Source organism: Kogia breviceps, chromosome 9, assembly GCF_026419965.1.
Source record: "Kogia breviceps isolate mKogBre1 chromosome 9, mKogBre1 haplotype 1, whole genome shotgun sequence".
Taxonomy (NCBI): Eukaryota; Metazoa; Chordata; class Mammalia; order Artiodactyla; family Physeteridae; genus Kogia; species Kogia breviceps.
In genome coordinates, this window is record NC_081318.1 from 5,975,917 (window position 1) to 6,000,515 (window position 24,599).

General features: G+C 43.0%; 1 protein-coding gene across 10 annotated transcripts in view; it reads left to right on the forward strand.

Moving 5' to 3' along the window:
* Positions 1–65: 65 nt before the first annotated feature.
* The window catches only part of LOC131762518 (GTP-binding protein Rheb), an 82,585-nt gene continuing 58,051 nt past the window's right edge, over positions 66–24,599 (forward strand). Inside the window, exon 1 of one of the 10 annotated variants that reach the window (XM_067041868.1) lies at positions 66–498. In XM_067041868.1, the coding sequence (XP_066897969.1) occupies positions 447–498 (52 nt within the window). In that variant the 5' untranslated portion in view covers positions 66–446. Of the gene's footprint in view, positions 499–683; positions 757–24,599 lie in introns of those variants that run through there. The other 9 variants (XM_059074141.2, XM_059074140.2, XM_067041867.1 and 6 more) reach the window with 9 other exon arrangements.

Genomic DNA, 24,599 nt, shown 5'->3' on the forward strand with positions numbered 1-24,599 from the left:
AACTGCCCAATCAGCGCTCGGAGAGAATTGGCGTAATTAAAAAGCGGCGGAAGCCGGTGGGAGGGTCATGACGCAGCGAGTTTCAGTCGTGACTTTTCCAGGGGCATCTCGGCGTCCTCTCTCTTTAGGTTTAAAGTAAAACACTGCCCGACGCAACCTCGTACGTTTCGGGGGCGAGGGCGGCCGCCGCAGCGGGAGTGCGGCGCTGACGCGAGCCTCTGTCTAGGGGCCCTGCGGCGGCGCGCGGTCACGTGGGCGTGTTTGGGGGCGGGGCCGCGCGGCGGTTCCGGGCGGTTGGGCGCGCGAGCGAGGAGCCGAGGCAGCCGCGCCCGCCCGCCCCGCCCCTGGATGCCGCTGTGCCCCGGCGCGGCCGCCACCGATCGCAGCACAGGAGCCACCGCCGCCACGGTTGATGTGGTTGGCTCGGGGCTGAGGAGGCCGCTAAGATGCCGCAGTCCAAGTCCCGGAAGATCGCGATCCTGGGCTACCGGTCTGTGGGTGAGTGGCGGGCGCCGCGCGGCCTCCTCGCGCCCGGGCCCGGCCTCGCCTGGGCGCTGGGACGCGGCGGGCCCGGCCAAGTTTGGAGCCGGCGCGGCCATGTGGCGGCCGCGCGTTTCGTAACCAGCCGCCCGCCACCGCCGCCGCCACCTCCATCTTGAGCGGAGACGGCGGCGCGGCCGGGCCCGCGGGGCGGCGGCGGGCGGCCCGGGCGCGGCGGGAAGTGTCTGGGAGGCCGCGGGCGGACGGGGAGCTCAGGTTGGTCCGGGGCCGGGGAGGCGGTGCGGGGTCTGCCGCTCGGCCGACTGCCGCGGGGCTCCCAAAGGCAGGAGCCGCACCTGTCCCACTGCACCTCCCCGCGGCGAGCTGTCGTGATCGTTGCTAGCCTTTCCACCCCAAATTAAAGTCCGTGGGATTTTAACAAAGGAAATAGCACCTTGGGGTTTTTCTGTCTGTGAAGTTCAGCATTTTAAAGAAAATCAGGGACCTAAAGGACGGTTGGCTAGTGAGGGCAAGTTTCCTACGGAAGAAACTCGGAAGAGTTCTCTTCGGAAACCCCTTAGATTCTGCCAGCGGCTGAAGTAGGAGGGCAGAGAAAGAGCAATTTCTGATCTCTCGGTGTCCTATTTTTCTTTGGGAAAAAAATAAGGTCAGGTACTTGTAACCAGGCTGTTGAAGTAATTCAAAAGTTCCCCCGCCCCCGGAAAAGGTTGACATATATTTGCAACTGTTGGTGGCAGTCTCTTTTTTTGCTGAACGGAGGTGGTCTGGGGTGGAGTGGAGTGGGGATGGATGGCCGGGGTGCTAGAAGACGAGTGAGGAAAGAGAACCGTTGGACTTAGCCATGCTTCAGGGTGAGGCTTTATGGTCTTTGACAACGGGCAGCCTGGAGAAATTACCTTTATCTTTTCGTGTTGTTTTTAAGAAGTAAATGAGCCTCAGGAGAATGTGCGCTTGACCACAGTGGGGCGGGGGCGTGAAAGCAGGTTTGGAGTCTCTGGTGATTGCAGAAGGAGGAAAGCTTGTAACTGCCGGCTGCTCATTGGACGGACTCCCCGAGCTCGCTCGCTTTCTGTTCTGCTTCTTCACCCCCATTTTCCACGGCCGGTGCCAAGGTCTGTGCTCTTTGCCCAAGACTAGCTACAGCGTGCTTACTCATCCTTTTATCATCTCTCTCCGTCAAAGGGCTGGGGGGTGCAGCGGGGAGTCAAGATCAGAGGCTGAGAGACGCTTGTGTAGAGATAGGGGGTGACTCCTGTAGGGTGCCTTAACAGCTGCAGCCATGAAGGAACCGTGCCTCAGCTGGAGGCTTTTGAAGTCCCTGACCGTCCCGAATGCCCGTATGGAACCCGGCATCCCTCCTTTATTGGCAGTCTGAACCACGGAGCCCTTTGCTTCTCTGCATTTTGAAGTGTGGGCTCTTGAGTGAGTTCTATCTAATCAGATACAGAGTGCCCAGTAGTTAAACGTAGCAGTTTCTGAATAATCAAGTTACAGGTGACCTGTACCTGGGCTACCTGATCTCAACTGGGAGAATGCCCCCAACAGATCCCGATTTATTGACCCCTTGAAATTCTGGAGCTGGTGATTCCAGTCTTCAGTAAGCAAGTCTAGCATTTTATCACTGTTTTGCTAAAGAAGTTCCTTATGTCCAGTTGAAACCCATTCTGTCTTATCTGCCTTCTAGTCATCATCCTCCTAAAGACCCAGATGTGACACGTCACCCCTTTGCCTTCACTTCACATATATTTTAAACTGCTGTTAATAAAGTACTGTGCTAAATTAGCCTCCAGTGGCATACAGAGTAAGTTCAGTCCCTATTTTCCGTGCCTTCAGTATGTCATATTGCTATATCCTACGCCATTTTCTCCTTATGTATTTTCATTTGTGTTGATTAAAGTGAAATGTATTTTGCAGAGGTTAAATTACTCCCAGTCTTTGTATTTGATTTTACAATTGTTTACCTTTGTTATGAACCAGGACATTCTGTAGTTGTGGGCTCTTTTGTTTTGCAAGCATCAAAAAAGGAGATAATTCCCTGATTCCATGTAGTAGCTACTCTTCAGAGAATTATTCAGTGTTCAGACTTCTGAGTTTACTGACACACTTGCTTGAGAATGGTGCTATACTAGAGAAATTTGAGTATCTGTGTTTCTTTTCTAGGTTGTGTTACTTTGTGTTACTAGCTGTTGTGTCGTATTTACTGAGGGTGGGAAAAGGCTAAGCTAGAAACCACACCTTTCCTAGAATGTTCTTTTGGTTAAATATCTCATGCCAGTTTGACTAGTAAAATAACTTGTAAGTTTATTTTAAAAGTTTGCCTTCAGATAAAACTAGCAAATGCAATGATTGTTTTACTACTTGGCGTTCAAATTTTGTATTTTTTAAAAACATTGATAAAACTACTAGTGAGGAAAATATAATTCTCAGGTAATTTATACAGCTCTTCCCCCCGCCCCCCCCCCCCAAGTACTTTTCCTGTTATTTACAATGTTAAGCTTTTAAGGACACGTCACCTGTAAAGCAGGCTGGCTTTCAGGGAGTGCTTTGTAGTAATTGTTTTAGTGGTGGCCAAATGTACCAGCTCCCTTACATCTATTGTTTCTAACACAAACGAGTAGTCCCGTGATAGGAGGTAACTAAACTTAATCGAATTAAAGTTATAGTGTCATTTAATTATCTTCACATAAAACCTGGCACCTTTTTCACTGGAATGTTCTACAGAGAACTTTGATAATCGAGTTTACTATTAGACCATCATCAAAAGACTGCCATATATAAGCCTCAGGGGTTAACAAGCAGGAGGGAATCACAGGAATGTCAAAGATCTTAAGAGAGAAAATGAAACAATTCTGTGGTTTGGTAAAAGGCAATTCAGTAAAAGTAACTCAAATTATTACCTACCTTGTCAAAATATTTTAGGTAGTAAAGAACATGCATCCTTTGATTTGGATACTTCAGAGGGAAAGATGTCATTACATTTGTTTCCGGTAGAATATAGTCCAATTGTATTCTGATTTACTGTATATTTTTATTTTATTTTATTTTTTTATTTTTTATTTTTTGTGGTACCCGGGTCTCTCACTGTCGTGGCCTCTCCCGCTGCGGAGCACAGGCTCTGGACGCGCAGGCTCAGCGGCCACGGCTCACGGGCCCAGCCACTCCGCGGCATGTGGGATCTTCCCGGTCCGGGGCACGAACCCGTGTCCCCTGCATCGGCAGGCGGATTCTCAACCACTGCGCCACCAGGGAAGCCCGTTACTGTATATTTTTTAATTATCCTATCCTTTTCTAACACACTGCATTGAAAATTTTTAAGGTAAAAAGTTGTGTACCTGTGGGAGGGGATAGTCCTGTAGTGACCACCTTGTGTTGAAGCTTGAAATTGACTTTTTTTTCAGTGTCATACATTGTTTTGTACAAGAGAATAATCAGAGCTTGCATTTGTGATTATGACTTCCCAGTACTTAATGTAATTTTTTAGACCTTTTTTTAAAAGTATAGTTGACGTACAATGTGTATATAAGTTACAGGTGTACAACAAAGTAATTCACAATTTTTAAAGGTTATACTCCATTTATAGGTACTATAAAACACTGGCTGGGGCTTCCCTGGGGGCGCAGCGGTTGAGAATCCGCCTGCCGATTCAGGGGACGCGGGTTCGTGCCCCGGTCCTGGAGGATCCCACGTGCCGCGGAGCTGCTGGGCCCGTGAGCCAAGGCTGCTGAGCCTGCGCGTCTGGAGCCTGTGCTCTGCAACGGGAGAGGCCACAACAGTGAGAGGCCCGCGTACTGCAAAAAAACAAAAACAAAAACACTGGCTGTATTGCCCGTGTTGTACAATATATCCTTGTAGTTTGTTTTGTACATAAAAGTTTGTATGTCTTAATCCCCTACCTCTGTATTGCCTCTCCCCACTGCGAACCATTAGTTCTGTATATCTGTGAGTTTGCTTCTTTTTTGTTATATCAGATGTTACTTTGATGTCCATGTGGGTTATATCGATCCCTACTTACCTTCATCTCCCCAAAAAGAAACTCTGTACTCATTAGCAGTCAGTCACTTCCCATCCTCTCCTCACCTCAGCCCCTGTCATCCACTGATCTACTTTCTGTTTTTTATGAATTTACCTATTCTGGACATTTCATATAAATGGAATCACGTATACATGGTCTTTTGTGCCTGGCATTTGTCATTTAACATAAATATTTTCAAGGTTCATCCATGTTGTAGCATGTATCAGTAATTCATTCCTTTTGGTTGCCAAATAATATTGCGTTATTTGAATATACCACATTCTGTTCATACATTTGTCAATTGATGGACATGCAGGCTGTTTCTATATTTGAGCTATTAGAAGTACTGCTGTTCTGAGCATTCGTATTTCATATTCTGTGTGTGTGATTTTTGTGTAGGCATGTTTTCACTTCTTTTAGGTATACTCCTAGGAGTATAATTGCTGGGTCATATGGTAATTTTATGTTTAATATTTTGAAGAACTGTCAAACTGTTTTCCAACCATTTTACATTCCAACCAACAGTTGAAATTGGTTTCAATTTCACTTGTTATCTTATTTAATTTTTATTATTATTTTTTTTTTTAATTGACATATAATACAGTTGACTTACAATGTTGTGTTAGTTTCTGTTGCACAGGAAAGTGATTCTGTAATATATATATTCATAGTCTTTTCAATTATGGTTTATTATAGTGTATTGAATATAGTTCCCTGTGCTATGCAGTGGGACCTTGTTGTTTATTTTATATATAATAGTTTGTATCTGCTAATCCCAAACTCGTAATTTATCCCTCCCCCGACTCCTTTCCCCTTTGGTGACCATAAGTTTGTTTTGTATGTCTGTGAGTCTGTTTCTGCTTCATAAATAAGTTCATTTGTGTGTCATATTTTAGATTCCACATATAAGTGATATAGAGTATTTTTCTGTCTGGCTTAAATTCACTTAGTTTGATCATCTCTAGGTCCATCCATGTTGCTGCAAATGACATTATTTCATTCTTTTTTATGGCTGAGTAATATTCCACTGTATATATGTATCACATCTTCTTTATCCATTCATCTGTCGATGGACGTTTAGGTTGTTTCCACGTCTCAGCTATTGTAAATAGTGCTGCTATGAACATAAGGGTGCATGTATCTTTTCAAATTAGAATTTTCATCTTTTCCAGATATTTGTCCAGGAGTGGGATTGCAGGGTCATGCAGTAGTTCTATTTTTAGTTTTTTAAGGAATCTCCATACTGTTCTCCATAGTGGCTGCACCAACTTACATTCTCACCAACAGTGTAGGAGGGTTCCCTTTTCTCCACACTCTCTCACACATTTGTTACTTGTAGACTTTTTAATAATGGCCATTCTGACCAGTGTGAAGTGGTACCTCATTGTAGTTTTGATTAGCATTTCTCTAATAATTAATTAGCTCATCGGTCTTTCTTGTACCAGCCATCCTTACGGGTGTGAAGTATCATATACTATTTGCAAATAATTTTTTCCATTCTTTGGGTTGTCTTTTCACTTTCTTGATGGTGGCCTTTGAAGCAAAAATTTTAAATTTTGACAAAGTCCAATTTATTTATTTTTTCTTTTGTCATTTGTACTTTTGGTGTCATATTTAAGAAACCATTGCCCAATCCAAGGCTATGTAGATTTACCACTATGTTTTCTTCTAAATGTTTTATACTTTTATGTCTTATATTTGGATCTATGATCTATTCAGAGTTAAATTTTGTATGTGTTGGGAGATAGGAGTACAACTTGATTCTTTTGTATGTAGATATCAAGTTGTCCCAGAACCTTCTGTTAAAAGACTATTCTTTCCTCATTGAATTGTCTTGACATCCTTGTCAAAAACCACGTGACCATAATTGTACAGGGTTTATTCCTGGACTCTGTTCCTTTGATCTATATGGTCCTTGTGCCAGTATCACACTATCTAGATTACTGTTGTTTTATGGTAAGTTTCAAAATTCGGAAGTGTGAGCCCTCTAACTTAATTCTTTTTTAAGATTGTTTGACTATTCTGAGTCCCTTGTATTTTCATACTAATTTTAGGACTGGCTTATCAATTTCTGCCAAAAAAAAAAAGCAACTGGGATTTTGATGGTGTTTTACAGTTTTGCAAGTATCTTCAATACCTGGTTTAAAAAACAGCTGAATTCTCATATGTACTTCTGAATTCATTCCATTGCAATATGTTACTTTAATAAAGTATATGAGCCTGCACAGATACATACCTGGAAAAGGAAGGAGCATTTTAATATTACTTTCTCAGGTAATTGTGGGTATTCTTTGACACCATCGAACCAAGACTCCATAAGTGGTAGTTTGTTAGAAGTTAGTTGTAGCATCTAAACTCACATGGATGAAGTGTTTTTTACTCTGTACCATTGAACTCTGTTGGTTTGTTTGCACTTTGAATGGATCTGCTACCCATACCTGATTTGGGAACATCGTACGTTGGTCATTTGGAACATATTGGTTCACTGTTATGCAGATCCTTCCACATTTTGACGCATTTCAATATACAGATATTTCTTTAAATGACATTTTTTAATATCACCATCAATCTCAGAAAAATCTAAATATTGGGAAGCTGTTAAGTTCACCCTGAGTGATGCAGATTTCTAATTCCTCTTAAGAGTTCGAATTTGATTGTTGGTAAAATGCTACCACTTTTACTTAAAATGACAGTCTCGTTTCTTTCATTTCCAAGAAAATGTCTGCCAGATACCCACATCTGAAATAATGATAGTTTGTTGGTCATTCTTACAAGTAAAAATGGTGTTCCATGATAAAAGTGTCTGTTTCAGACCACTTCCCAAACCGTTGCACAAGTGCTTTTCTCCTACACGGCGTCACACTTCAGTGTGTAGCAGCCATGCTTTATGCATTCATCCCATTTTGTCTGCAGAACATTAAAAAGACATGTATTTAAAGGTCAGGATTTAATAAAATTAATAATTTTTACCACTTCCTCAAGGACATTGTTAAGTAAAAATGGCTTGGCTTTTTTTTTCCTTTTTTGCTGAGTGCATGGTGGTGAAGATTACAATGACTGTCCTCTACAGTTTGTGACCACTGTCCTGATTTGTGCTAAGGGGCACCAACCAGTCTAGCAGTTCTACCCACCACTGGTTTAGCACCATTCGTGCATATATGAACATAGTGGAAAAGGCAAATAATATATGGTGTTGTGGAAATAGTTTTGACTTGTGAGCCCCCTGAAAAAGTCTCAAGGGCCCCCCAGAGTTGTGCAGACTGTACTTGGAGAACCATTGAAGCATGGTGTGCTGGATCTTGCTAGACTGTTACTCCCTCCTGTTCAAGGGGATGCGGTGACCACGGTCTTAGAGGAGGCTCCAGGAGAGGCCCTGCAGTACTGGACGAGGCCAGGATGGTGAGGCGGGAAAGAACTTGACATGTTGACAATGGAAGGGATTGGGGTGGCTAAGCGTTGCCAGGTGGGAAGAAGAAGTGGGGTTGGAAAAGGTGGTCAGGAGCTGGCCGTACAGGGACTATAGAGAAAGTTTCCTCCTGTGTGATAAGCAGTGAATCACTGAAGCCTGGGGAGAGTTAGGATGTCTAAATGCCGGTTGATTTGGCCTCTGATTGTCGTGTAGTTTGGGGTGAGGTCTTGGTTTTTGACCTGGTACTAATGAAGCTCCCAAAGAGTAACAAAAATTTCAAGGTGGCAGCACAGCAGGATCTGTATGCTAATTAACATGGTTTTCAAGTACAAGTATCAGCAACTTTATCACAAAATGAGAAATAGCCATCTCTACCTGTGATTATGGAGTCAAAAAGGTCCAACAGTTTCCTTAGCTTAGGGTCTGGAAGAGGGTTAATAACTATAATACTGTCCATGAGTGGATTGTACTTTTGAATGAATCATAATTGAACATGGACTTGATTGTGCAAGTTAAAAGCATTATGAAATCTCTAGTGCTCACACTTGAGAGAACCTTTATTTTTAGTTCTAATTTATTTTGAAGGACCAAGTTAGTCTTAACAGTAGAGTATTCACAGTCTGTCTTAAACTGATAACGGTGAGAATGTAAACTCTTGGGTGCCTTTGACACGAATTGCTTGACTGATTTAGAAATTTAATTTAATACCTCAAACACAAAGGTCCGGGGATACTATTTTAGTGTTTTAATAATCTTAAATATATATTGGGCATCTGATAAAAGAGAGCGCCACGTAAGGCGTTGGAATTTGAAGTCTAAATTGGTACTAGTTTAGAACAGAAGTGCCGGAAACCTTGTATTGCACTCTGTGGGCGAGTGAAAGCAGGGTGATTTAAGGATCCTAATAAAATTAACTCCTATAGGTCCTTGGCTGCTTGGCGTCCTAACAGTGATATAATTGAGTTCCCTCTTACCTCCCTGCTCCCCCCCCTCCGCCCCCCTGCATTTCGCTTTTTGTTGAGCTTTCTTACTTGCAGACAGACTCCTCAGGGACTTTTGAAACAGAAATAGGTACTTTAACAAGCTATGTTATGATCCTGCTTTTTGCAAGTTTCAACGTTGAATGTTAGCTACATGAAGGCATGGTAAATAATTTGTGAACGTGGAGATGAAATTAACTGTGACTTTTACAGTTAATATAGTTTCAGGACATGAAAATGCTTTTCTTAGACTTGCATGTCTTGGATATAAATGTATCTGGCCAGTATTTTGCTGGTTTTCAAATCTAAATCACTTTCGGAATTTACTTGAGAGTATTTAAAAATATAGTTTCTCTTCAGTCTTGTTCATGATTTATATGAGTGACTGAAGGGAAAACCTAGTTGGCACAATTCAACCATGGCGGCTGACATCCCGACGGAGGAGGGTTCAAAATGGCCTCGGCAGACTGGACACACCACACGAAAATAAGGTGCTCCGTGGTGGGGGTAGAAGTGGGATTTCCAGCCCACCTTCTGGGAAGAAACTAGATGTGAGTTTGGCCTTGAGTACACCAGGGGGCAGGAGTGCCTGACCACAGAGGAGAGCCGTGCAAAAGTTCAGAACAGAACATCACTGAGGTGGCTGCTGGAGGAAGGGAGGGCCGCAGATGTGAAGTCTGAAGTTTACATTTCAGAAGAACCTCCTGTGCGTGTACAGGTGGAGAGACCTGGATTAACTTCTGAGCAGTTCAGTTGGCGGGTTCTCATCGTAAACTAGCCTGGCCGAACTCGGAACCCCAGGCAGAGTGCTGTCTTCAGTTCTGGTGCCCACTTCGGGCAGTGGTTCTTAACTTGGACTTCATGAGTTTTGCCTGAGACTGGGTGCGTATTTTCTGTGGAAAGAGTCCAGGACTTCTTCTGTCAGCTACCCAGAGGATTTCAGACCCTCAGAAGACTGAATTGCTGAAATGACTGGTTGAAGAGGGCAGTGTGTGAGTTTAGTGTATCACATGTTATTCAAATAGGTGTGCGTTACATGTTTGAGTAACCTAAGTCCCTACTGTGTGCCAGGCACTGTGTACTTAGCCACCAAGGCCAGGGCAGTCCTGGTCGCTGCCCCCAGGGAGCTTCAGTCTAGTGAGGTAACCACTGTGTACAGTTAGTTATCTTTAAGCTTCATGAGGCAGCACAGGTATGGTGAGGGATGGATTGGTGTTGGTATGTGGGGTCAATGCAGTTTTAAAGAGCTTTTGAAGAAATAATCTTTATTAATAACCATTCATGCTGATTGATAAATATGCTTTATGTCTCAGTTCATTTTCCTAATTTTTTTTATTACTAGTTTTGATCAGTCTTAAACTCCATGTTCTCATGAAAGATGTTTTATAATTTAGGAATTTCTCTCTTGTTTGCTTTTCTCTAGCTCTTTCCCACCCGAGCCCCAGCTTTCTCCCCAATTTTGGCCACAAATCTAGCAACATTCATTCTTTTCATTGTTGCCAAACATATAACTGACTGCAGTTTATCAGTTCTATTCCCTTACCTTCCAACTTGGCTTTACCTATAAATCATCCCAGAGAGATGAATATCCTGTTTGTAAAATCTTTAGGGAAGCAGGTCCATGGCCTTTCTTGTCAGCACTTTCGTTTTTTCCTTTTAGCTTAATAACCCAGATAGTTAACACACTTCTTCATTTATGTAACTCAGGTCTTCATGTTATGGTACAAACTCATTTCTCTTACTTTCCTCAGTGGAATGTATCTGGTAGCCTAGTGCTTGGCAATAGTAAGCGCCTAATAGGTATTTGAGGGCTTCCCTGGTGGCGCAGTGGTTAAGAATCCGCCTGCCAGTGCAGGGGACATGGGTTGGATCCCTGGTCCGGGAAGATCCCACATGCCGCGGAGCAGCTAAGCCCGTGTGCCACGACTACTGAGCCTGCGAGCCTACAGCCCGTGCTCTGCAACGAGAAGCCACCGCAGTGAGAAGCCCGCACACTGCGATGAAGAGTGGCCCCCGCTCACTGCAACTAGAGAAAGCCCACGCACAGCAACGAAGACCCGACGCAGCCAAATAAATTTATATATTTTTTAAAAGTATTTGAATGAGTAGTAATTTTGTGATCCAGTTTTATGTGGTTATTCTCTTTGTCAAAATAATAATTGCACCTTATTTTTTTTCTCTCCTAGCATCTGTTTTTTGAAAATTGGTAAGGGAGTGTGAGAGAGAATAAGATGATGTCAACCCTGCTTAATTCATAGGAACAAATGAGATAATTCATGTGAAAATGTTCTGTAAACTTTTTTTTTTTTTTAAGTGAAAGAAGGTTTACTCAGGGAGATAACACACTCCATAGACAGAGTGTGGGCCGTCTTAGAAGTTGAGAGGCCCTGAAATATGGGGTGGTTAGTTTTTATAGGTTGGGTAATTTCATAGGCTAATGAGTGGGAGAATTATTCCAACTATTTTGGGGAAGGGGCGGAGATTTCCAGGAATTGGGTCGTAAACTCTTAAAACTGTCTCGCGTGTAGGTTCTGGTGAACAATTAAAATTTGGATTATCTGTATCACATGCCCTCATCTGACTGTATGTGGTGGAGATGTGGGGATGCGGATGCATATTAGAATCACAGGAAGCACTTCTGCAGAGCACACAGGAACTCCTTAGGCAGCCTTTTTAAAATTAGAATGGTGAGGTGTTTTGTGTTTTTTTTCCAAAAGATTCCTTGGTGACCCTGATATATATACATCTCACCCTGCCCCCTCAAAAAAGCAACAATAACCAATGCTGTTATTAACAGAACTACACTTTTTTTTTCTTTTTTTTTTTTGGCTGCATTGGGTCTTCGTTGCTGTGCGCGGGCTTTCTCTAGTTGCAGCGAGCGGGGGCTCCTCTTCATTGCGGTGCGTGGGCTTCTCATTGCGGTGGCTTCTCGTTGCGGGGCACGGGCTCTAGACGTGCGGGATCAGAAATTGTGCCTCGCGGACTCTAGAGCGCAGGCTCAGTGGCTCACGGGCTTAGTTGCTCCGCAGCATGTGGGATCTTCCCGGGCCAGGGCTCAAACCCATGTGCCCTGCATTGGCAGGCAGATTCTTAACCACTGCGCCGCCACCGGGGACAGAACTACACATTTTTTTAATCAGCATGTAATTGGTATCGTGTATCGTGTGAGGAACACATTGTTAAAGAAACCTTCATAGGTTCGTTGTTATTCTAGCCCTTTTAACAATGACGATATTCAGGGTGGCCCCGGGTGATTCTGTAGTCTTTTCTCTGCTGTTTGCAAACCTGGTCCCTTTTATTGATGTCCTTCCATCAGTGGCTCCCAGAGAAGCACCTTCCTGGTACGAATTCATGTGCTGGCCCTGTGGCACTCCTGACCAGCGAGACACTGCAGAGACGATGGTGGGCCAGGGCCAGGCTCAAGCCTTAATAAGTCAGCAGCTTCTGCTTCTCTGTTCTCTGGAGCTTCGAGGAACGTGGGGGAGAGACCTTAGAAGACGTGTGGGAAGGGAGAAGGTCCAGCCCTCCCAGTTGAGTCTGGCCCCCAGCCTCCCACCAGCTGAGGCAGCCAAGGGGTGACTTTAAGACCAGCAGAGGAGCCAACCGAGCCCAGCCATGATTGTAGTATCAGGAAGAAATGAAATAGTTGTTGATTTCAGCCACTAAGTTTTTTGGGGGTTTTTTTGTGTGTGTGATACGCGGGCCTCTCACTGTTGTGGGCTCTCCCGTTGCGGAGCACAGGCTCCGGACGCGCAGGCCCAGCGGCCATGGCTCACGGGCCCAGCCGCTCCGCGGCACGTGGGATCCTCCCGGACCGGGGCACAAACCCGTGTCCCCTGCATCGGCAGGCGGATTCTCAACCACTGCGCCACCAGGGAAGCCCAGCCACTACGTTTTGAGGTGTTTGTTACCCAGTGATTACTGAAACAGTAATTTTCTGCATTAGGGGTATGTGTGTGTATTCTTATATTTCTTGATATTTTTTCATGTGAGTTTGAGGATTTAGCTTCAGTAGTTGTTACTGTATATCATTTTCTTAGATTTCAAGTTAATATATTAGATATAATTATTAGAATGTGAGACTAGGATTAAATGAAAATGTCTAGAATGTGGTTATGTAATAAGTCCTCAATAAATGTCATTATTACATAGCAGATATTCTGCATGTATCGATATTTTCATTTAATCTTCACAACTACCTATATAGTATGTGCTGTTATTATATCTATTTTACAAATGAGGAAACAGACCAGGAAAACTGCCTACTGTCACATAGCTAATCACTATCCTATTATGCTTTGTAAAAAAGATAAATGTCTTCCCTTTTTTTTTTAACATCTTTATTGGAGTATAACTGTTTTACAATAGTGTGTTAGTTTCTCCTTTACAACAAAGTGAATCAGTTATACATATACATACGTTCCCATATCTCTTCCCTCTTGCGTCACCCTGCCTCCCACCCTTGTCTTCCCTTTTTAATACTTGTTTTAAAATCAAATTGTGTCTTTCTCTATCTGACTTATTTCACTGAGCATAATACCCTCCAAGACAAATACTGTATGCTATCACTTACACGTGGAAAATAAAAAATGCAACAGGGACTTCTCTGGTGGTCCAGTGGTAAAGAATCCACCCTCCAATGTAGGGGACACGGTTCGATCCCTGGTTGGGGAACTAAGATCTCACATGTTGCGGGGCAGCTACGCCCGTGCTCCTCAACTGGAGAGCCCACGTGCCACAAACTACAGAGCCCACGCGCCCTGGAACCTGTGCACCACAGCTGGAGAGAAGCCCATGAGCCTCAACGAAAAGATCCCGCCTGCAGCATCAAAGGTCCCTCATGCGCAACGAAAATCTGACGCGGCCAAAATTTTAAAATAATGATAAAAATTTAAAAAATTTAAAAATACAACAAAGTAGTGACTATAACCAAAAAGAAGCAGACTCACAGTTACAGAGAACAAACTAGCGGTTACCAGTGGGGAGACGGAAGGGCAGAGGGGCAACCTAGAGGTAGGGGATTGAGAGGTGCAAACCGTTAGGTATAAAGTAAGCTAAAGGGTATACTGTACAGCACAGGGGGTGTAGCCAGCATTTTATAGTGACTGTAAATGGAGCATAGCCTTTAAAATCTGTGACTCACTATATTATACATCTATAACTTAGGTAATATTGTACATCAACTATACTTCAGTAAGATGAAGAAAAATCAAGTTTTATTGAGGTATAATTTATGTCTAATAAAGTTCCCATTTTAAGTGTAAAGTTAGATGGGTTTTGACAGATTTATTCACCTATGTAAAACCATTACTCCAATCAAAATAAACATTTCCATCATCCGCCAAAGTTCCCTCATTCCCCACCCCACTTCCAGGCAAACACTGATCTGCTTTCCATTACTATCGATCAGTTTTTCTTGTTATAAAATTTCGCATAAATAGAATCACAATAAATACTCTTATTGTGTGACTTCTTTCAATTAGTATAATGTTTTGAGATCCATCCATGTTGTCCCATATATAAGCAGTTTCTTTTTATTGCTGAGCAGTATTCTGTTGTATGCATATACCATAATTTGTTTCTCCAGTCACTTGTTTCCAGTGTTTCACTGCTAAGAATAAAGCTTTGATGAGCATCTATTGTATGTTTGTTGACACTGTCATTTCTCTTTGGTAATAAGCACCTTGGAATGGAGTTGCTGGGTCACATGTATTAAGTTTTTAGTTTTCTGAGCAGCTACCAGTTTGCCAAAGCATTTGTACCATTTTACACTCCCGCCAGCAACAAATGAGACCCATCCTCACTGATATCTGATATTGTCAGTTTTCTAACTCTTTAGCAGTACTGATGCGGTAGGCCGTGGAAATTTGACTTTTCCCAATGACTAATGACATTGAGCGTCTTTTCATATACCTCTTGACCATTCGTAGATCTTCTTTTGTGAAGTGTCCAAGTGTTTTATCTTTGTTATTGGGTTCTTTTTATTGAGTTATGTATTCTGAATAATAGTTCTTTTTCATATATATGTAATATTTTCTCCTAGTTCATGGCTTCCTTTTCATTTTCTTATGTTTCAAAGAACAGAAATTTGTGATTTTGTTAAAGCCCAGTTTATCAGTTCTTTTGTTTATAGTTTACTCATTTTTTATCATGTAAGGAATCTTTGCCTATCTGAAGATCATAAAAATATTCTCTTGTTTACTTCTAGAAGTATAATTGTTTTAGCTCTTAAGTTTCGGTCTGTGATCCATTTCCAGCTAATTTTTGTGTCTGAGGTAAAGGTTAAGATTCTTTTTTAAACTTGAAGTACAGTTTACGTACAGTAAAATGTATCCCTCTTTGTGTATGGCTCAGTTTTAGCCAACGCTCTATAGTTATGTAAGCACAAGCACAAGACACAGAACAGTTCCATCAATCCCCCTCGATGCCCTTGTGCCCCTCTAGTCAGCCCTTACCCCCCTTCTGTTTTCTGTCCCTACAGTTTTGTCTTTTCCAGAATGTAATATAAATGGAATCACATTTGAGATTTATCCCTGTTGTTGTGTCTATCAGTAGTTCATTCCTTTTTATTGCTGAGTAGTGTTCCTCTGTGTGGATTTAATATAATTTGTTTATCCAGTAACAGGTTGAAGGACATTTGGTTTGCTTCCACTTTGGGACAGTTATGAATAAAGGTGTTACAAGTATATGCATACAAGTTTTTGTGTGACCATAGTTTTTTTGTTTGTTTGTTTTGCGGTACACGGGCCTCTTACTGCTGTGGCCTCTCCCGTTGCGGAGAACAGGCTCCGGACACGCAGGCTCAGCGGCCATGGCTCACGGGCCCGGCCGCTCCACGGCACGTGGGATCTTCCCGGACCGGGGCGCGAACCCGTGTCCCCTGCATCGGCAGGCGGGCTCCCAACCACTGCGCCACCAGGGAAGCCCGTGACCATAGTTTTCATTTCTCTTGGAAAAATACCTAAGAATGGGACTGCTGGGTCATCTGATAAATGTGTGTTTTATTTTTTAAAAACATTTTCCAAAGTGACTGTACCATTTTGCATCCCCACCAAAGAGAACAGTTGCTCCACATCCTCTCCAGCACTGGTGTTGTCAGTGTGTTTTTATTGTAGACATTATTAATTAGATGTGTTATATCTCACTGTAATTATATTTGCATTTTCCTAATGAATAATGATAAGCATCATTTCATGGACTTACTTGCCTTTTTTTATATAATTTGATTAGCAGCAGTTTTATTTTTTTTTAATAAAGTTATTTTTGGCTGCGTTGGGTCTTTGTTGCTGCACACAGGCTTTCGCTAGTTGCAGCGGAGCTGGGGCTACTCTTCTTTGCGGTGCACGGGCTTCTCGTTGTGGTGGCTTCTCTTGTTGCGGAGCTCGAGCTCTAGGTGGACAGTCTTTAGTAGTTGTGGCACATGGGGCTTAGTTGCTCTGCGGCACGTGGGATCTTCCCGGAACAGGGCTTGAGCGCGCGTCGCCTGCATTGGCAGGCGGATTCTTAACCACTGCGCCACCAGGGAAGTCCTTACTTGCCGTTTGAATATTTTCTTTGTTAAAGTGTTCAAATCTTTGCTTGTATGCTTAATTGGGTGGTTTTCTTATTGTTAAATTTTAAGAGTTTGTTATATATCCTGATTCATGCCCTTTGTCGGATAACGTGTTTTGCACATGTTTTCTCCAGGTCTGTGGTTTGTCTTTTCATCCCCTTAACAAGAATCTTTTGCTGACCAGTTTTAATTTCAATGAAGTCCAATATATCCTTTTTTTCTTTATGGATTGTGCTTTTGAAATCTTTCTTAACTCAAGGTCACAGAGATTTTCTCCTGTTTTCTTCCAGAAGTTTCATAGTTTAGGTTTTGCAGTTGGTCTGTGATCCATCTTTTATCCTATACTTTTATATGGGATATGGTCAGGTTCTTTCTCTTTAATATTGATATCCAATTGTGTCAGCACCACTTGTTAAAAAAGACTGCTATTTCTCCCTTGAGTTGCCTTTGCACCTTTATCCAAAATCAGCTGATCATTTATATGTGTGGGTTTATTTCTGGAGCCTGTATTTTGTTCCATTAATCTATATGTCTGTTTTTATGCCAGTACCACGCTGTCTTGATAACTGTAGTCTCCTAGTAAGTCTTGAAATCAAGTACATACTTGTTTCTTTTTAAAATTTTCTGAGGTTCTTGTTTCCCTTACAGATCAATTTTTCCATTTTTTTCCTTTTCTGGTTTGTATTAAATACCTATTTTGAGGGCTTCCCTGGTGGCGCAGTGGTTGAGAGTCCGCCTGCCGATGCAGGGGACGCGGGTTCGTGTCCCGGTCCGGGAAGATCCCACGTGCCGCGGAGTGGCTGGGCCACTGAGCCATGGCCGCTGGGCCTACGCGTCCGGAGCCTGTGCCCCGCAGCGAGAGAGGCCACAACAGTGAGAGGCCTGCATACCAAAAAAAACCAAAAAAAACAAAAAACCTGTTTTGAAGCAGGTTAAAATGCCCATTTTTCATTTCTAGTCCATTTTTCAGAATTTCATTGTGATCTCCCTAGTGTTTCATCCTCTCACGTCCCTCGCCTCAGGAGAAATTCTCCAGTGGTGCTCCTTCCTTTTTTTTTTTTTTTTTTTTTTTTTCTGGCCGCACCTCGTGGTATGCAGGATCTTAGTTCCCCAGCCGGGGGTCAAACCCATGCTCCCTGCAGTGGAATCGCGGAGTCTTAACCACTGGACCACTGGGGAACTCCCTGGCTGTTCTTTTTTAAAAAACACCACCACCACTTTCTAATCCTGTGGGGGGAAGGGGTGTGCTTGACTTTTCACATAGGTGCCTTCCTTTCTGTTAAGATTACAGGATCCTTGTAGGGGGCAATCAGGTGTATCATACTGACATCTTTTTCAGAAGTCAAGTGATCATAGAATCCTGTTATGGAATAGGATCAGTCGATGTGTGTGGACTTAAGGTGCAGCGTGTGTAATCACCACACGCATGAGGGTTCCAAGGCGCAAAGGCATTAACTTCCCCAGAGACACAGCTGGGGTTCACACCATAACCTGAAGTCAAATCCTGAACCTTAACCCACAGTCCTGTTTCTATTAATTATATTTCCTCAATGCCAGGGTGTATTGTGGTTTTAATTTACTTGTGTGCTCTCATCAACCCCTGCCCCACAAAGCTGCCGTTAACAGATGATGTTTCTTGGAATAAATAGAGTCCTGGCAATGGGAAAAGTTGATTATTACGTGGTGAATACTTTTTGCCCTGTGGCGATAACCACAGTTATTCCATTATTTACTTGAAATGTATTTTATGTGAAATAGGAGGAACTTATTTCAAAAGACGTTACCTAGATTTTTATTAGAGTATTTGTGGAAAAAAGTTTTTTCATATTCACTTGATCATGTTTAATCTGCTTTTTCATAAGTTTTTAAAGTAGAAGCAATTCCTTGGACCATCTCTGGAGACTGTGGGCACGTTTAGTTACAGTCTTCACAGACCTTGAGAAGGTTAATTTCACCTATTCCAATTCTTCTGACGGCTGCTTTTTCTTAGTAATAGAGTTTTTGTGTGGTTGGGAATTTGGGATTACAGGTTGGTGTTTGAGTTGTTTTCCTCTTACTTCCTCTGCCCCCTTCCCATCTTTACTCACTCTTTCCTGTGGGGTTTCTTCATTGGCCATCATCTGGCCCCAGTCCACAGTTCTCTTGTGGGGAGCTTGCTTGGTTCCTGGTAGGACTGCATCCTGTCCCATTTGCCACCCCCATCCCAGACACATAAGAAATATGACCCCAGTGCTTGGTCGGCAGCTTGCTTTAAGTTTCTGGCTCTGGTCTCTTCCAAGGATCATTCAAGTCAGTTATTAGAAGGCATCACTGATGTTTGTTCATTGAGAAATTTTTTTATATATATAACTGTTTAATATATTTATGTATGTATGTATTATTATTTATGGCTGCATTGGGTCTTCATTGCTGTGTGCGGGCTTTCTCTAGTTGCAGCAGGCGGGGTCTACTTTTCATTGCAGTGCGCAGGCTTCTCATTGCAGTGGTGCCTCTTGTTGCAGAGCACGAGCTCTAAGTGAGCGGGCTTCACTAGTTGTGGCACGTGGGTTCAGTAGTTGTGGCTCGCAGCCTCTAGAGCGCAGGCTCAGTAGTTGTGGCACACGGGCTTGGTTGCTCCGCGGCATGTGGGATCTTCCCAGAGCAGGGCTCGAACCCGTGTCCCCTGCATTGGCAGGGGAACTCTTAACCACTGCACCACCAGGGAAGTCCCCCTTGAGAAATTTTACTTCCAGATTGTGTCAGTTAAGAGTGGGTGTAGAGTCAAGTGATAAGTAATGTTTCTTTAAAGCAGAGAAGACTCCTATCACTCTAAAATATGAATTTATCAAATAGAAGAGGAGTGATTTGAGTGATCTTTATAAGAAGATGCTAAAATTTTCACTTCTATTGCAATAATATTGCAATCAATTAGTATGCTTTTGGCTGTGAAATAATTTGTCTCGTGCTGGCTTAAAGAATAAGATTTATTCATTCACGTAAATGGAAGACTAGCAGTTGACTAGTCAGTCAACTCACGAACAGAGTTTCTTCCATCCCTTTTTTCCTGCCATCCTTGACCTTGGTCCAGAGGTTCTCAAACTTGTGGCACATTGGAATCACTCAGGGATCTTTTTAACAATCCCCGTGCCCTGGCTGCACCTTGTAGTAATTAAATCAGAATTACTTGAGGGTGAGTCCCAGCCAGTAGTTTTGGGAATTCCCTCTGTGTTTCGAGAGTGCAGCTAAGTTTGCGAACCAGTGTTCTCAACTTCAGAACTTGGCTTGGAGATCAGTATCACCAGGGAGCTTGGTAGAAATGGAAAATCCCACACCCCACCCCAGATCAAATAGATCAACAATCTACACTTTAACCTTGTACCTAGGAGAACTGCTTATTCTTCAGCATTAGGGAAGCCCTGCTTTAGAACACTGGTTTTCAAACTTCCAGACACGCTGGAATCACTGGAGGTGTTTGAAAAATACTGAGTGAAGCATGGGCCCCACCCTAGAAATTCTGATGTATAGGGGTTACCTGAAGTGTTAACTAGAATCTGGGTTTTGCTGTTGCATCCTATAGTATTCAAGATGTTCATTTGTCCCCCGTTATTTCCTGTAAATTGGTAGTTAAATCTAGCAGTTTGGTCAGATTTATGTGGTTTCTTTCTCTTTTTCCTTCCCCAGCCTCCTTAAAAGTGCTACCAGGGTAGTGGTCTGTGTTTGTATCAGGAGACCCATAGTATCTGGTTATTTCTCTTTTTGCGGCATTAATAGCTGCTCCTCATCATTGCTTAGATCCATTCATCCACTAGTTTAAAAAATCATGGTAATTATTTGTTACGTTCTTTCGTTTACAAGGAATAGATACATATTTTCTCCAATTTATTGTATTTATTATGCTTTTTAATTTTAATATACTTCTCACTATTAGAATTTATGTACCAAGCAATTTCTGTCTCTTTGTTCGCTGATATATCCCAGCGCCTAGAACCGTGCCTGGAACATAATAGCTGCTTAATAGCTGTTTGAGAAATTAATGAACTAACCCATAGTCAGGGATTTGAAAACTCGGGATTCAGAATGGAATGAAATGTTAACAAGCTCGACACTGTTAAAAATACAGCCGTTGTGTGAGGCAGAACGGGGAGGACAAAAGGCGTTCGGACAGGTTGGGGAGCGCATCTCCTTACTCGGCAGCGCGAACGGTGCAGCGCTTGCGTCCGTAACTGATGAAGCTACGAGTCCCGGTTTCAGTGCCGGTAGTGTAACCGTTTAGCTCTGGGGAACTGGAGGGGAGACTAGACCACCTGCAGCTTGGTGGCTGTGTCAGCATCGGGTCCCTATGGAGGCAGACATCCCAAAGTCACAACATGCCTCTGGCCAATAGTTTCTTGGAATTGTTGTTACACGTTGCATGCTTCACTGTTCTTTGATTTCTTTTTGTTAAGTGAAAGAGCTGCTGCTCTTCCTTAACTGCCTCCATAGCTTTAGCCTCTGTTTTCCTGACTTTTTACTTCAAGGCTCCTCAAACCAGAGGCTACGCACTTCGGGTCAGGTATTGTAGTCAGATTACTACAGGGCACGCAGGTCGCAGGCATCCCCGTGCTCATGTTCGAGCTGGGTTAGTGGGGTAGGACTTTAAGTGACTGAGGTCAGTTTCTGGAGCGTGCACTCAGCTCTGTGGTCAGGGATATAGCACCCAATGGCTGCAGCACCCAACCAAGTCTTTCTATAGCACTGAGAGCAGAGGGAGAACGTAAGTCAGGATGTACTCCCCTGGATTTTTAAACATATTTAATAAGTATGTCAGAGGCCTGTGAACAAACCAGATGGATTGGAGTTAAACCAGTAGAGAAACGAACAATGTGTTTAGAACTGTTTCAGGAGGATGGTTTGGAGGAGACCGGGAGGGGGGGTGGGGTGTAGAGCCCAGGAGGGGAGACGGGGTGTAGAGCCCAGGGGCTGGAATCGCTTCTGTGGAAAGAAGGGTGTGCTTGCTGCCCGCTTCCTCGGCGCCGTGACGATAACGTGAAGAGGGCCAGGCCGGCGGGCTGCGTTGCACAGCCCAGGGGCTCCCTTCACACTGGCTGACAGGCAGAGCCAAGGCGCAGGTGAGTGGAAGACGGCGGTGTCACAGCAGTTACCTCTGAGGCTCAGCCCCAGCTCGTAGTCATGGCCCGTGTGTGTGTCCTTTAAATGCTTATGATCTGAGCTGCTGGGAGAAACTGGAGGATTTGGGAACACCCTGCAGACAGGAGGAGGTAGGTGATTTAGAATGGTCACATTTAAACTTGGCACCTGAGCGGGGAGTGGTAGTTAAACTTTATGGTGCAGCACGTGAGTGGGGGCTTGTTAATACGCCTGCCTGGGAGGTTTGGGTGGGGCTTAGGAATTTGCAGTTCCAGTAAGTTGCCCTGGGATGCTGCTGGAACCAAACTTGGCTGCTTTGTTGGGAAAGGGACACTCACAGAAAGGATTCCTAAAGACAGAGGACAGAGCTGGGGAAAGGCCACAGCTTGAGAATGGTTGCCAAGCCACAGGGCTGGGGGCTTTTCTGCAGCTGAGCTCAACAGGCTCACAAAAGGCCAAAGATTAGATTAAGATCATAGAATTATCAGCCCAGAGAAAGGAAATTGACAGGTTCTGATGAAAGAGTAGTGCGTGGTGCACAGTGATTTATCTTGGGACTTAAACTGATAGGGAAGGAAGTGAACCGTGGTAGAGATTGGAGATTCAGGAGACTCGTAGAGCAGGGTATATCTGACTTTTGGGGCTTCAGTCTGTAGTAAGAAATACATTGTACGTTGTGACCCAGTCATAAATGTTTATATAACTGAAAAGTTCCATGACGACTTTATTATTTGCAGTCCACTCTGATGTTCCTATTTCTTTAAAAACGGTACTGGTCCTAGCTCAGTATGTTGATGTCATGATCTGGTGGGTCACAACCCCTGGTTTGAAAACATTGCTTCCAGAGATGGTCTGGATTAGGTGATGGGAGTCAGAAGGTGAGGGCGCTGGGAAGACGCACCACCTGCGTCTTTTGATTGGTTCACAGGAGGTGCGTGCTCAGGAGGTGGTTGCTGAAGTGTGTGTAGGTGGTTATTATTGGTGGCAAGACCCCATAAGCTTGGAATCTGAACTGTTAGTCAGTTCATCTGCGTGGACATCGAAGTCCCGTAAGGCAAGCTTAAGGACTCAAGGTAAAAATGAAAGCGGTTCTTGGGACGGGTTGTATACGAGGTGCAGGTCGTTGGTCCTGAGGGACCCTTCTATCAAATCAGAACGATTTGATAGCCTAGCAGATTGAAACCTACTCCTCCCCATTTTATCCCCGTGAACAAGTGACTTTCTGTTCCAGAGGATGGTGGTTTAGGGGTGGGGAGTGATATGTAAGTAATTTTTTTTTTCTTTATGGAGAATAAGCATGAAAAGTTGTTCAAAATTAATCTGAAAAGTATTAAAACGTTTGTATAAATAATGCCTATTTTATAACAGTTGTGAAGTGTGAGAGATTCAGTTAACAACCTTGAAGGTGTATATCTTCTGTTGTGAAAATACTGGGTGAAAAAACTTACTGTGCTAAATTACCATTGCAAAAAATATATATATGACAATGCTATTTTCACCTGGTAAAAGTTCAGAAGAAACTTTTTAAAAATAATTTTTATGACGTTTAAAACTAAGACAGTTCTTAGTTTGGAGGGAAAATATTTGCAAGTTAATTGTGGGATATTGAGATATATTTTCAAACCTCTTACAGTACTGTTATATCATAAAACGAGTGATTTATATCTGTGTTGATAAACACACATCTGGGCACGTGCTGCTTTTCCATTTATCTCAGATCACTCCTATATTGCTTCCATATAGCATTTCTCCAAAGAGTTGATCTGGAGTTGAGATTCTCTTCAGACTGTACAAATTAATGCACCTTTCAAGAGCATGATCATTGTTGAAACATCTTCAGGAAATAACTAGTGTTTCAGAATCTGAATTTGATAAGGACAAAAGCCAAATAAATGTATGAACTTATTATGAGGGGAAAATTTTAAAGGTGCTCAAGTAAAGAACATAATTTGCTGTAGATCAACTAAGTCTTTTGTAGCTGCTGCAAGCAAAGTGCTTGCGAAACTTGACCAAAGAGCTGAATTGCTGCTTTGGAGGATGCGGATAGCCAGAAATTAGTAGAACCAGGACTGAGAACACGATGAGCAGTGGGCTTTATTTACTAAGAATAATTATCGTTTAGTGCTGACTTGTAACGATTTCAGTACTAGTTGTCTTCTATATAATTCTACTTTTTAATGGAAACCGTAGAAAACCACTGTGTCAAGTCTGCAAATGTAGCCTCCCTGTCCCTTCTGAATTTAAGTAATTAATGATCTCCCTTAGGGGAGAGTCCAAGGATGAGAGACCCAAGGGAGACCTAGCTTTTCTTCAGTCCTGCTGCTGCTAATGAATAATCCCTTTTTCCGAGGACCAATCGGATTGAGAAGTCCAGCTTGCCCCCCTGAGGAGCTGCAGTTTTAAATCTGGTGTCCCAGTTACTCGTGAAGGTGATAGTTTGCCGTCAGCCTGCATTGTGATTTGGGTTGAACTACATTGTCTGCTTTTGCCAGAATAATTACTTGTGTTTTCAAGTTAAATGTCCATTTAGCCTGTCAAATAATTTGTGCCCTCTATAAAGGTACAAATGAGGAGCTCTTCTTGGGGTGTGTGCCAATAATTGTATTTTTAAGTGCGGCCCAGTTGTTTTCTGTAACTCCATCTTTGCACTTTATCTCAGGCTGTCTTGTTTACTGTGTGTAACTTGCTTTTGGTTGTGGCTTCTGAAATTTCACACGATCAGTCCTAAGGCTCTTCTCCCCCTCCGCTCACCCCTACAAGTAAGGCTGTTGAGACTTAGCTGGTGCCAGTACATAATGGTTTCTTACTGTCTAATCCAGTGTTTCCTACTGGTTTCCCTCCTCTTTGGGGGAACTTAGTATGAGTGTCACACCCTCTTTCTTTCACTATTTTTAATCGAATTCTGCTTTTTAAAAGTTTTAAAAATCATGTTTAATTCCTTTTGTTTTTAATTCTTCAAAAGCTCTAAAGAAGTTTATTTTCTTTCTAAAATTTTTCAGTTTTGCTAACTTACAAAAGAGGGTTTTTTCCCTTGCTGCT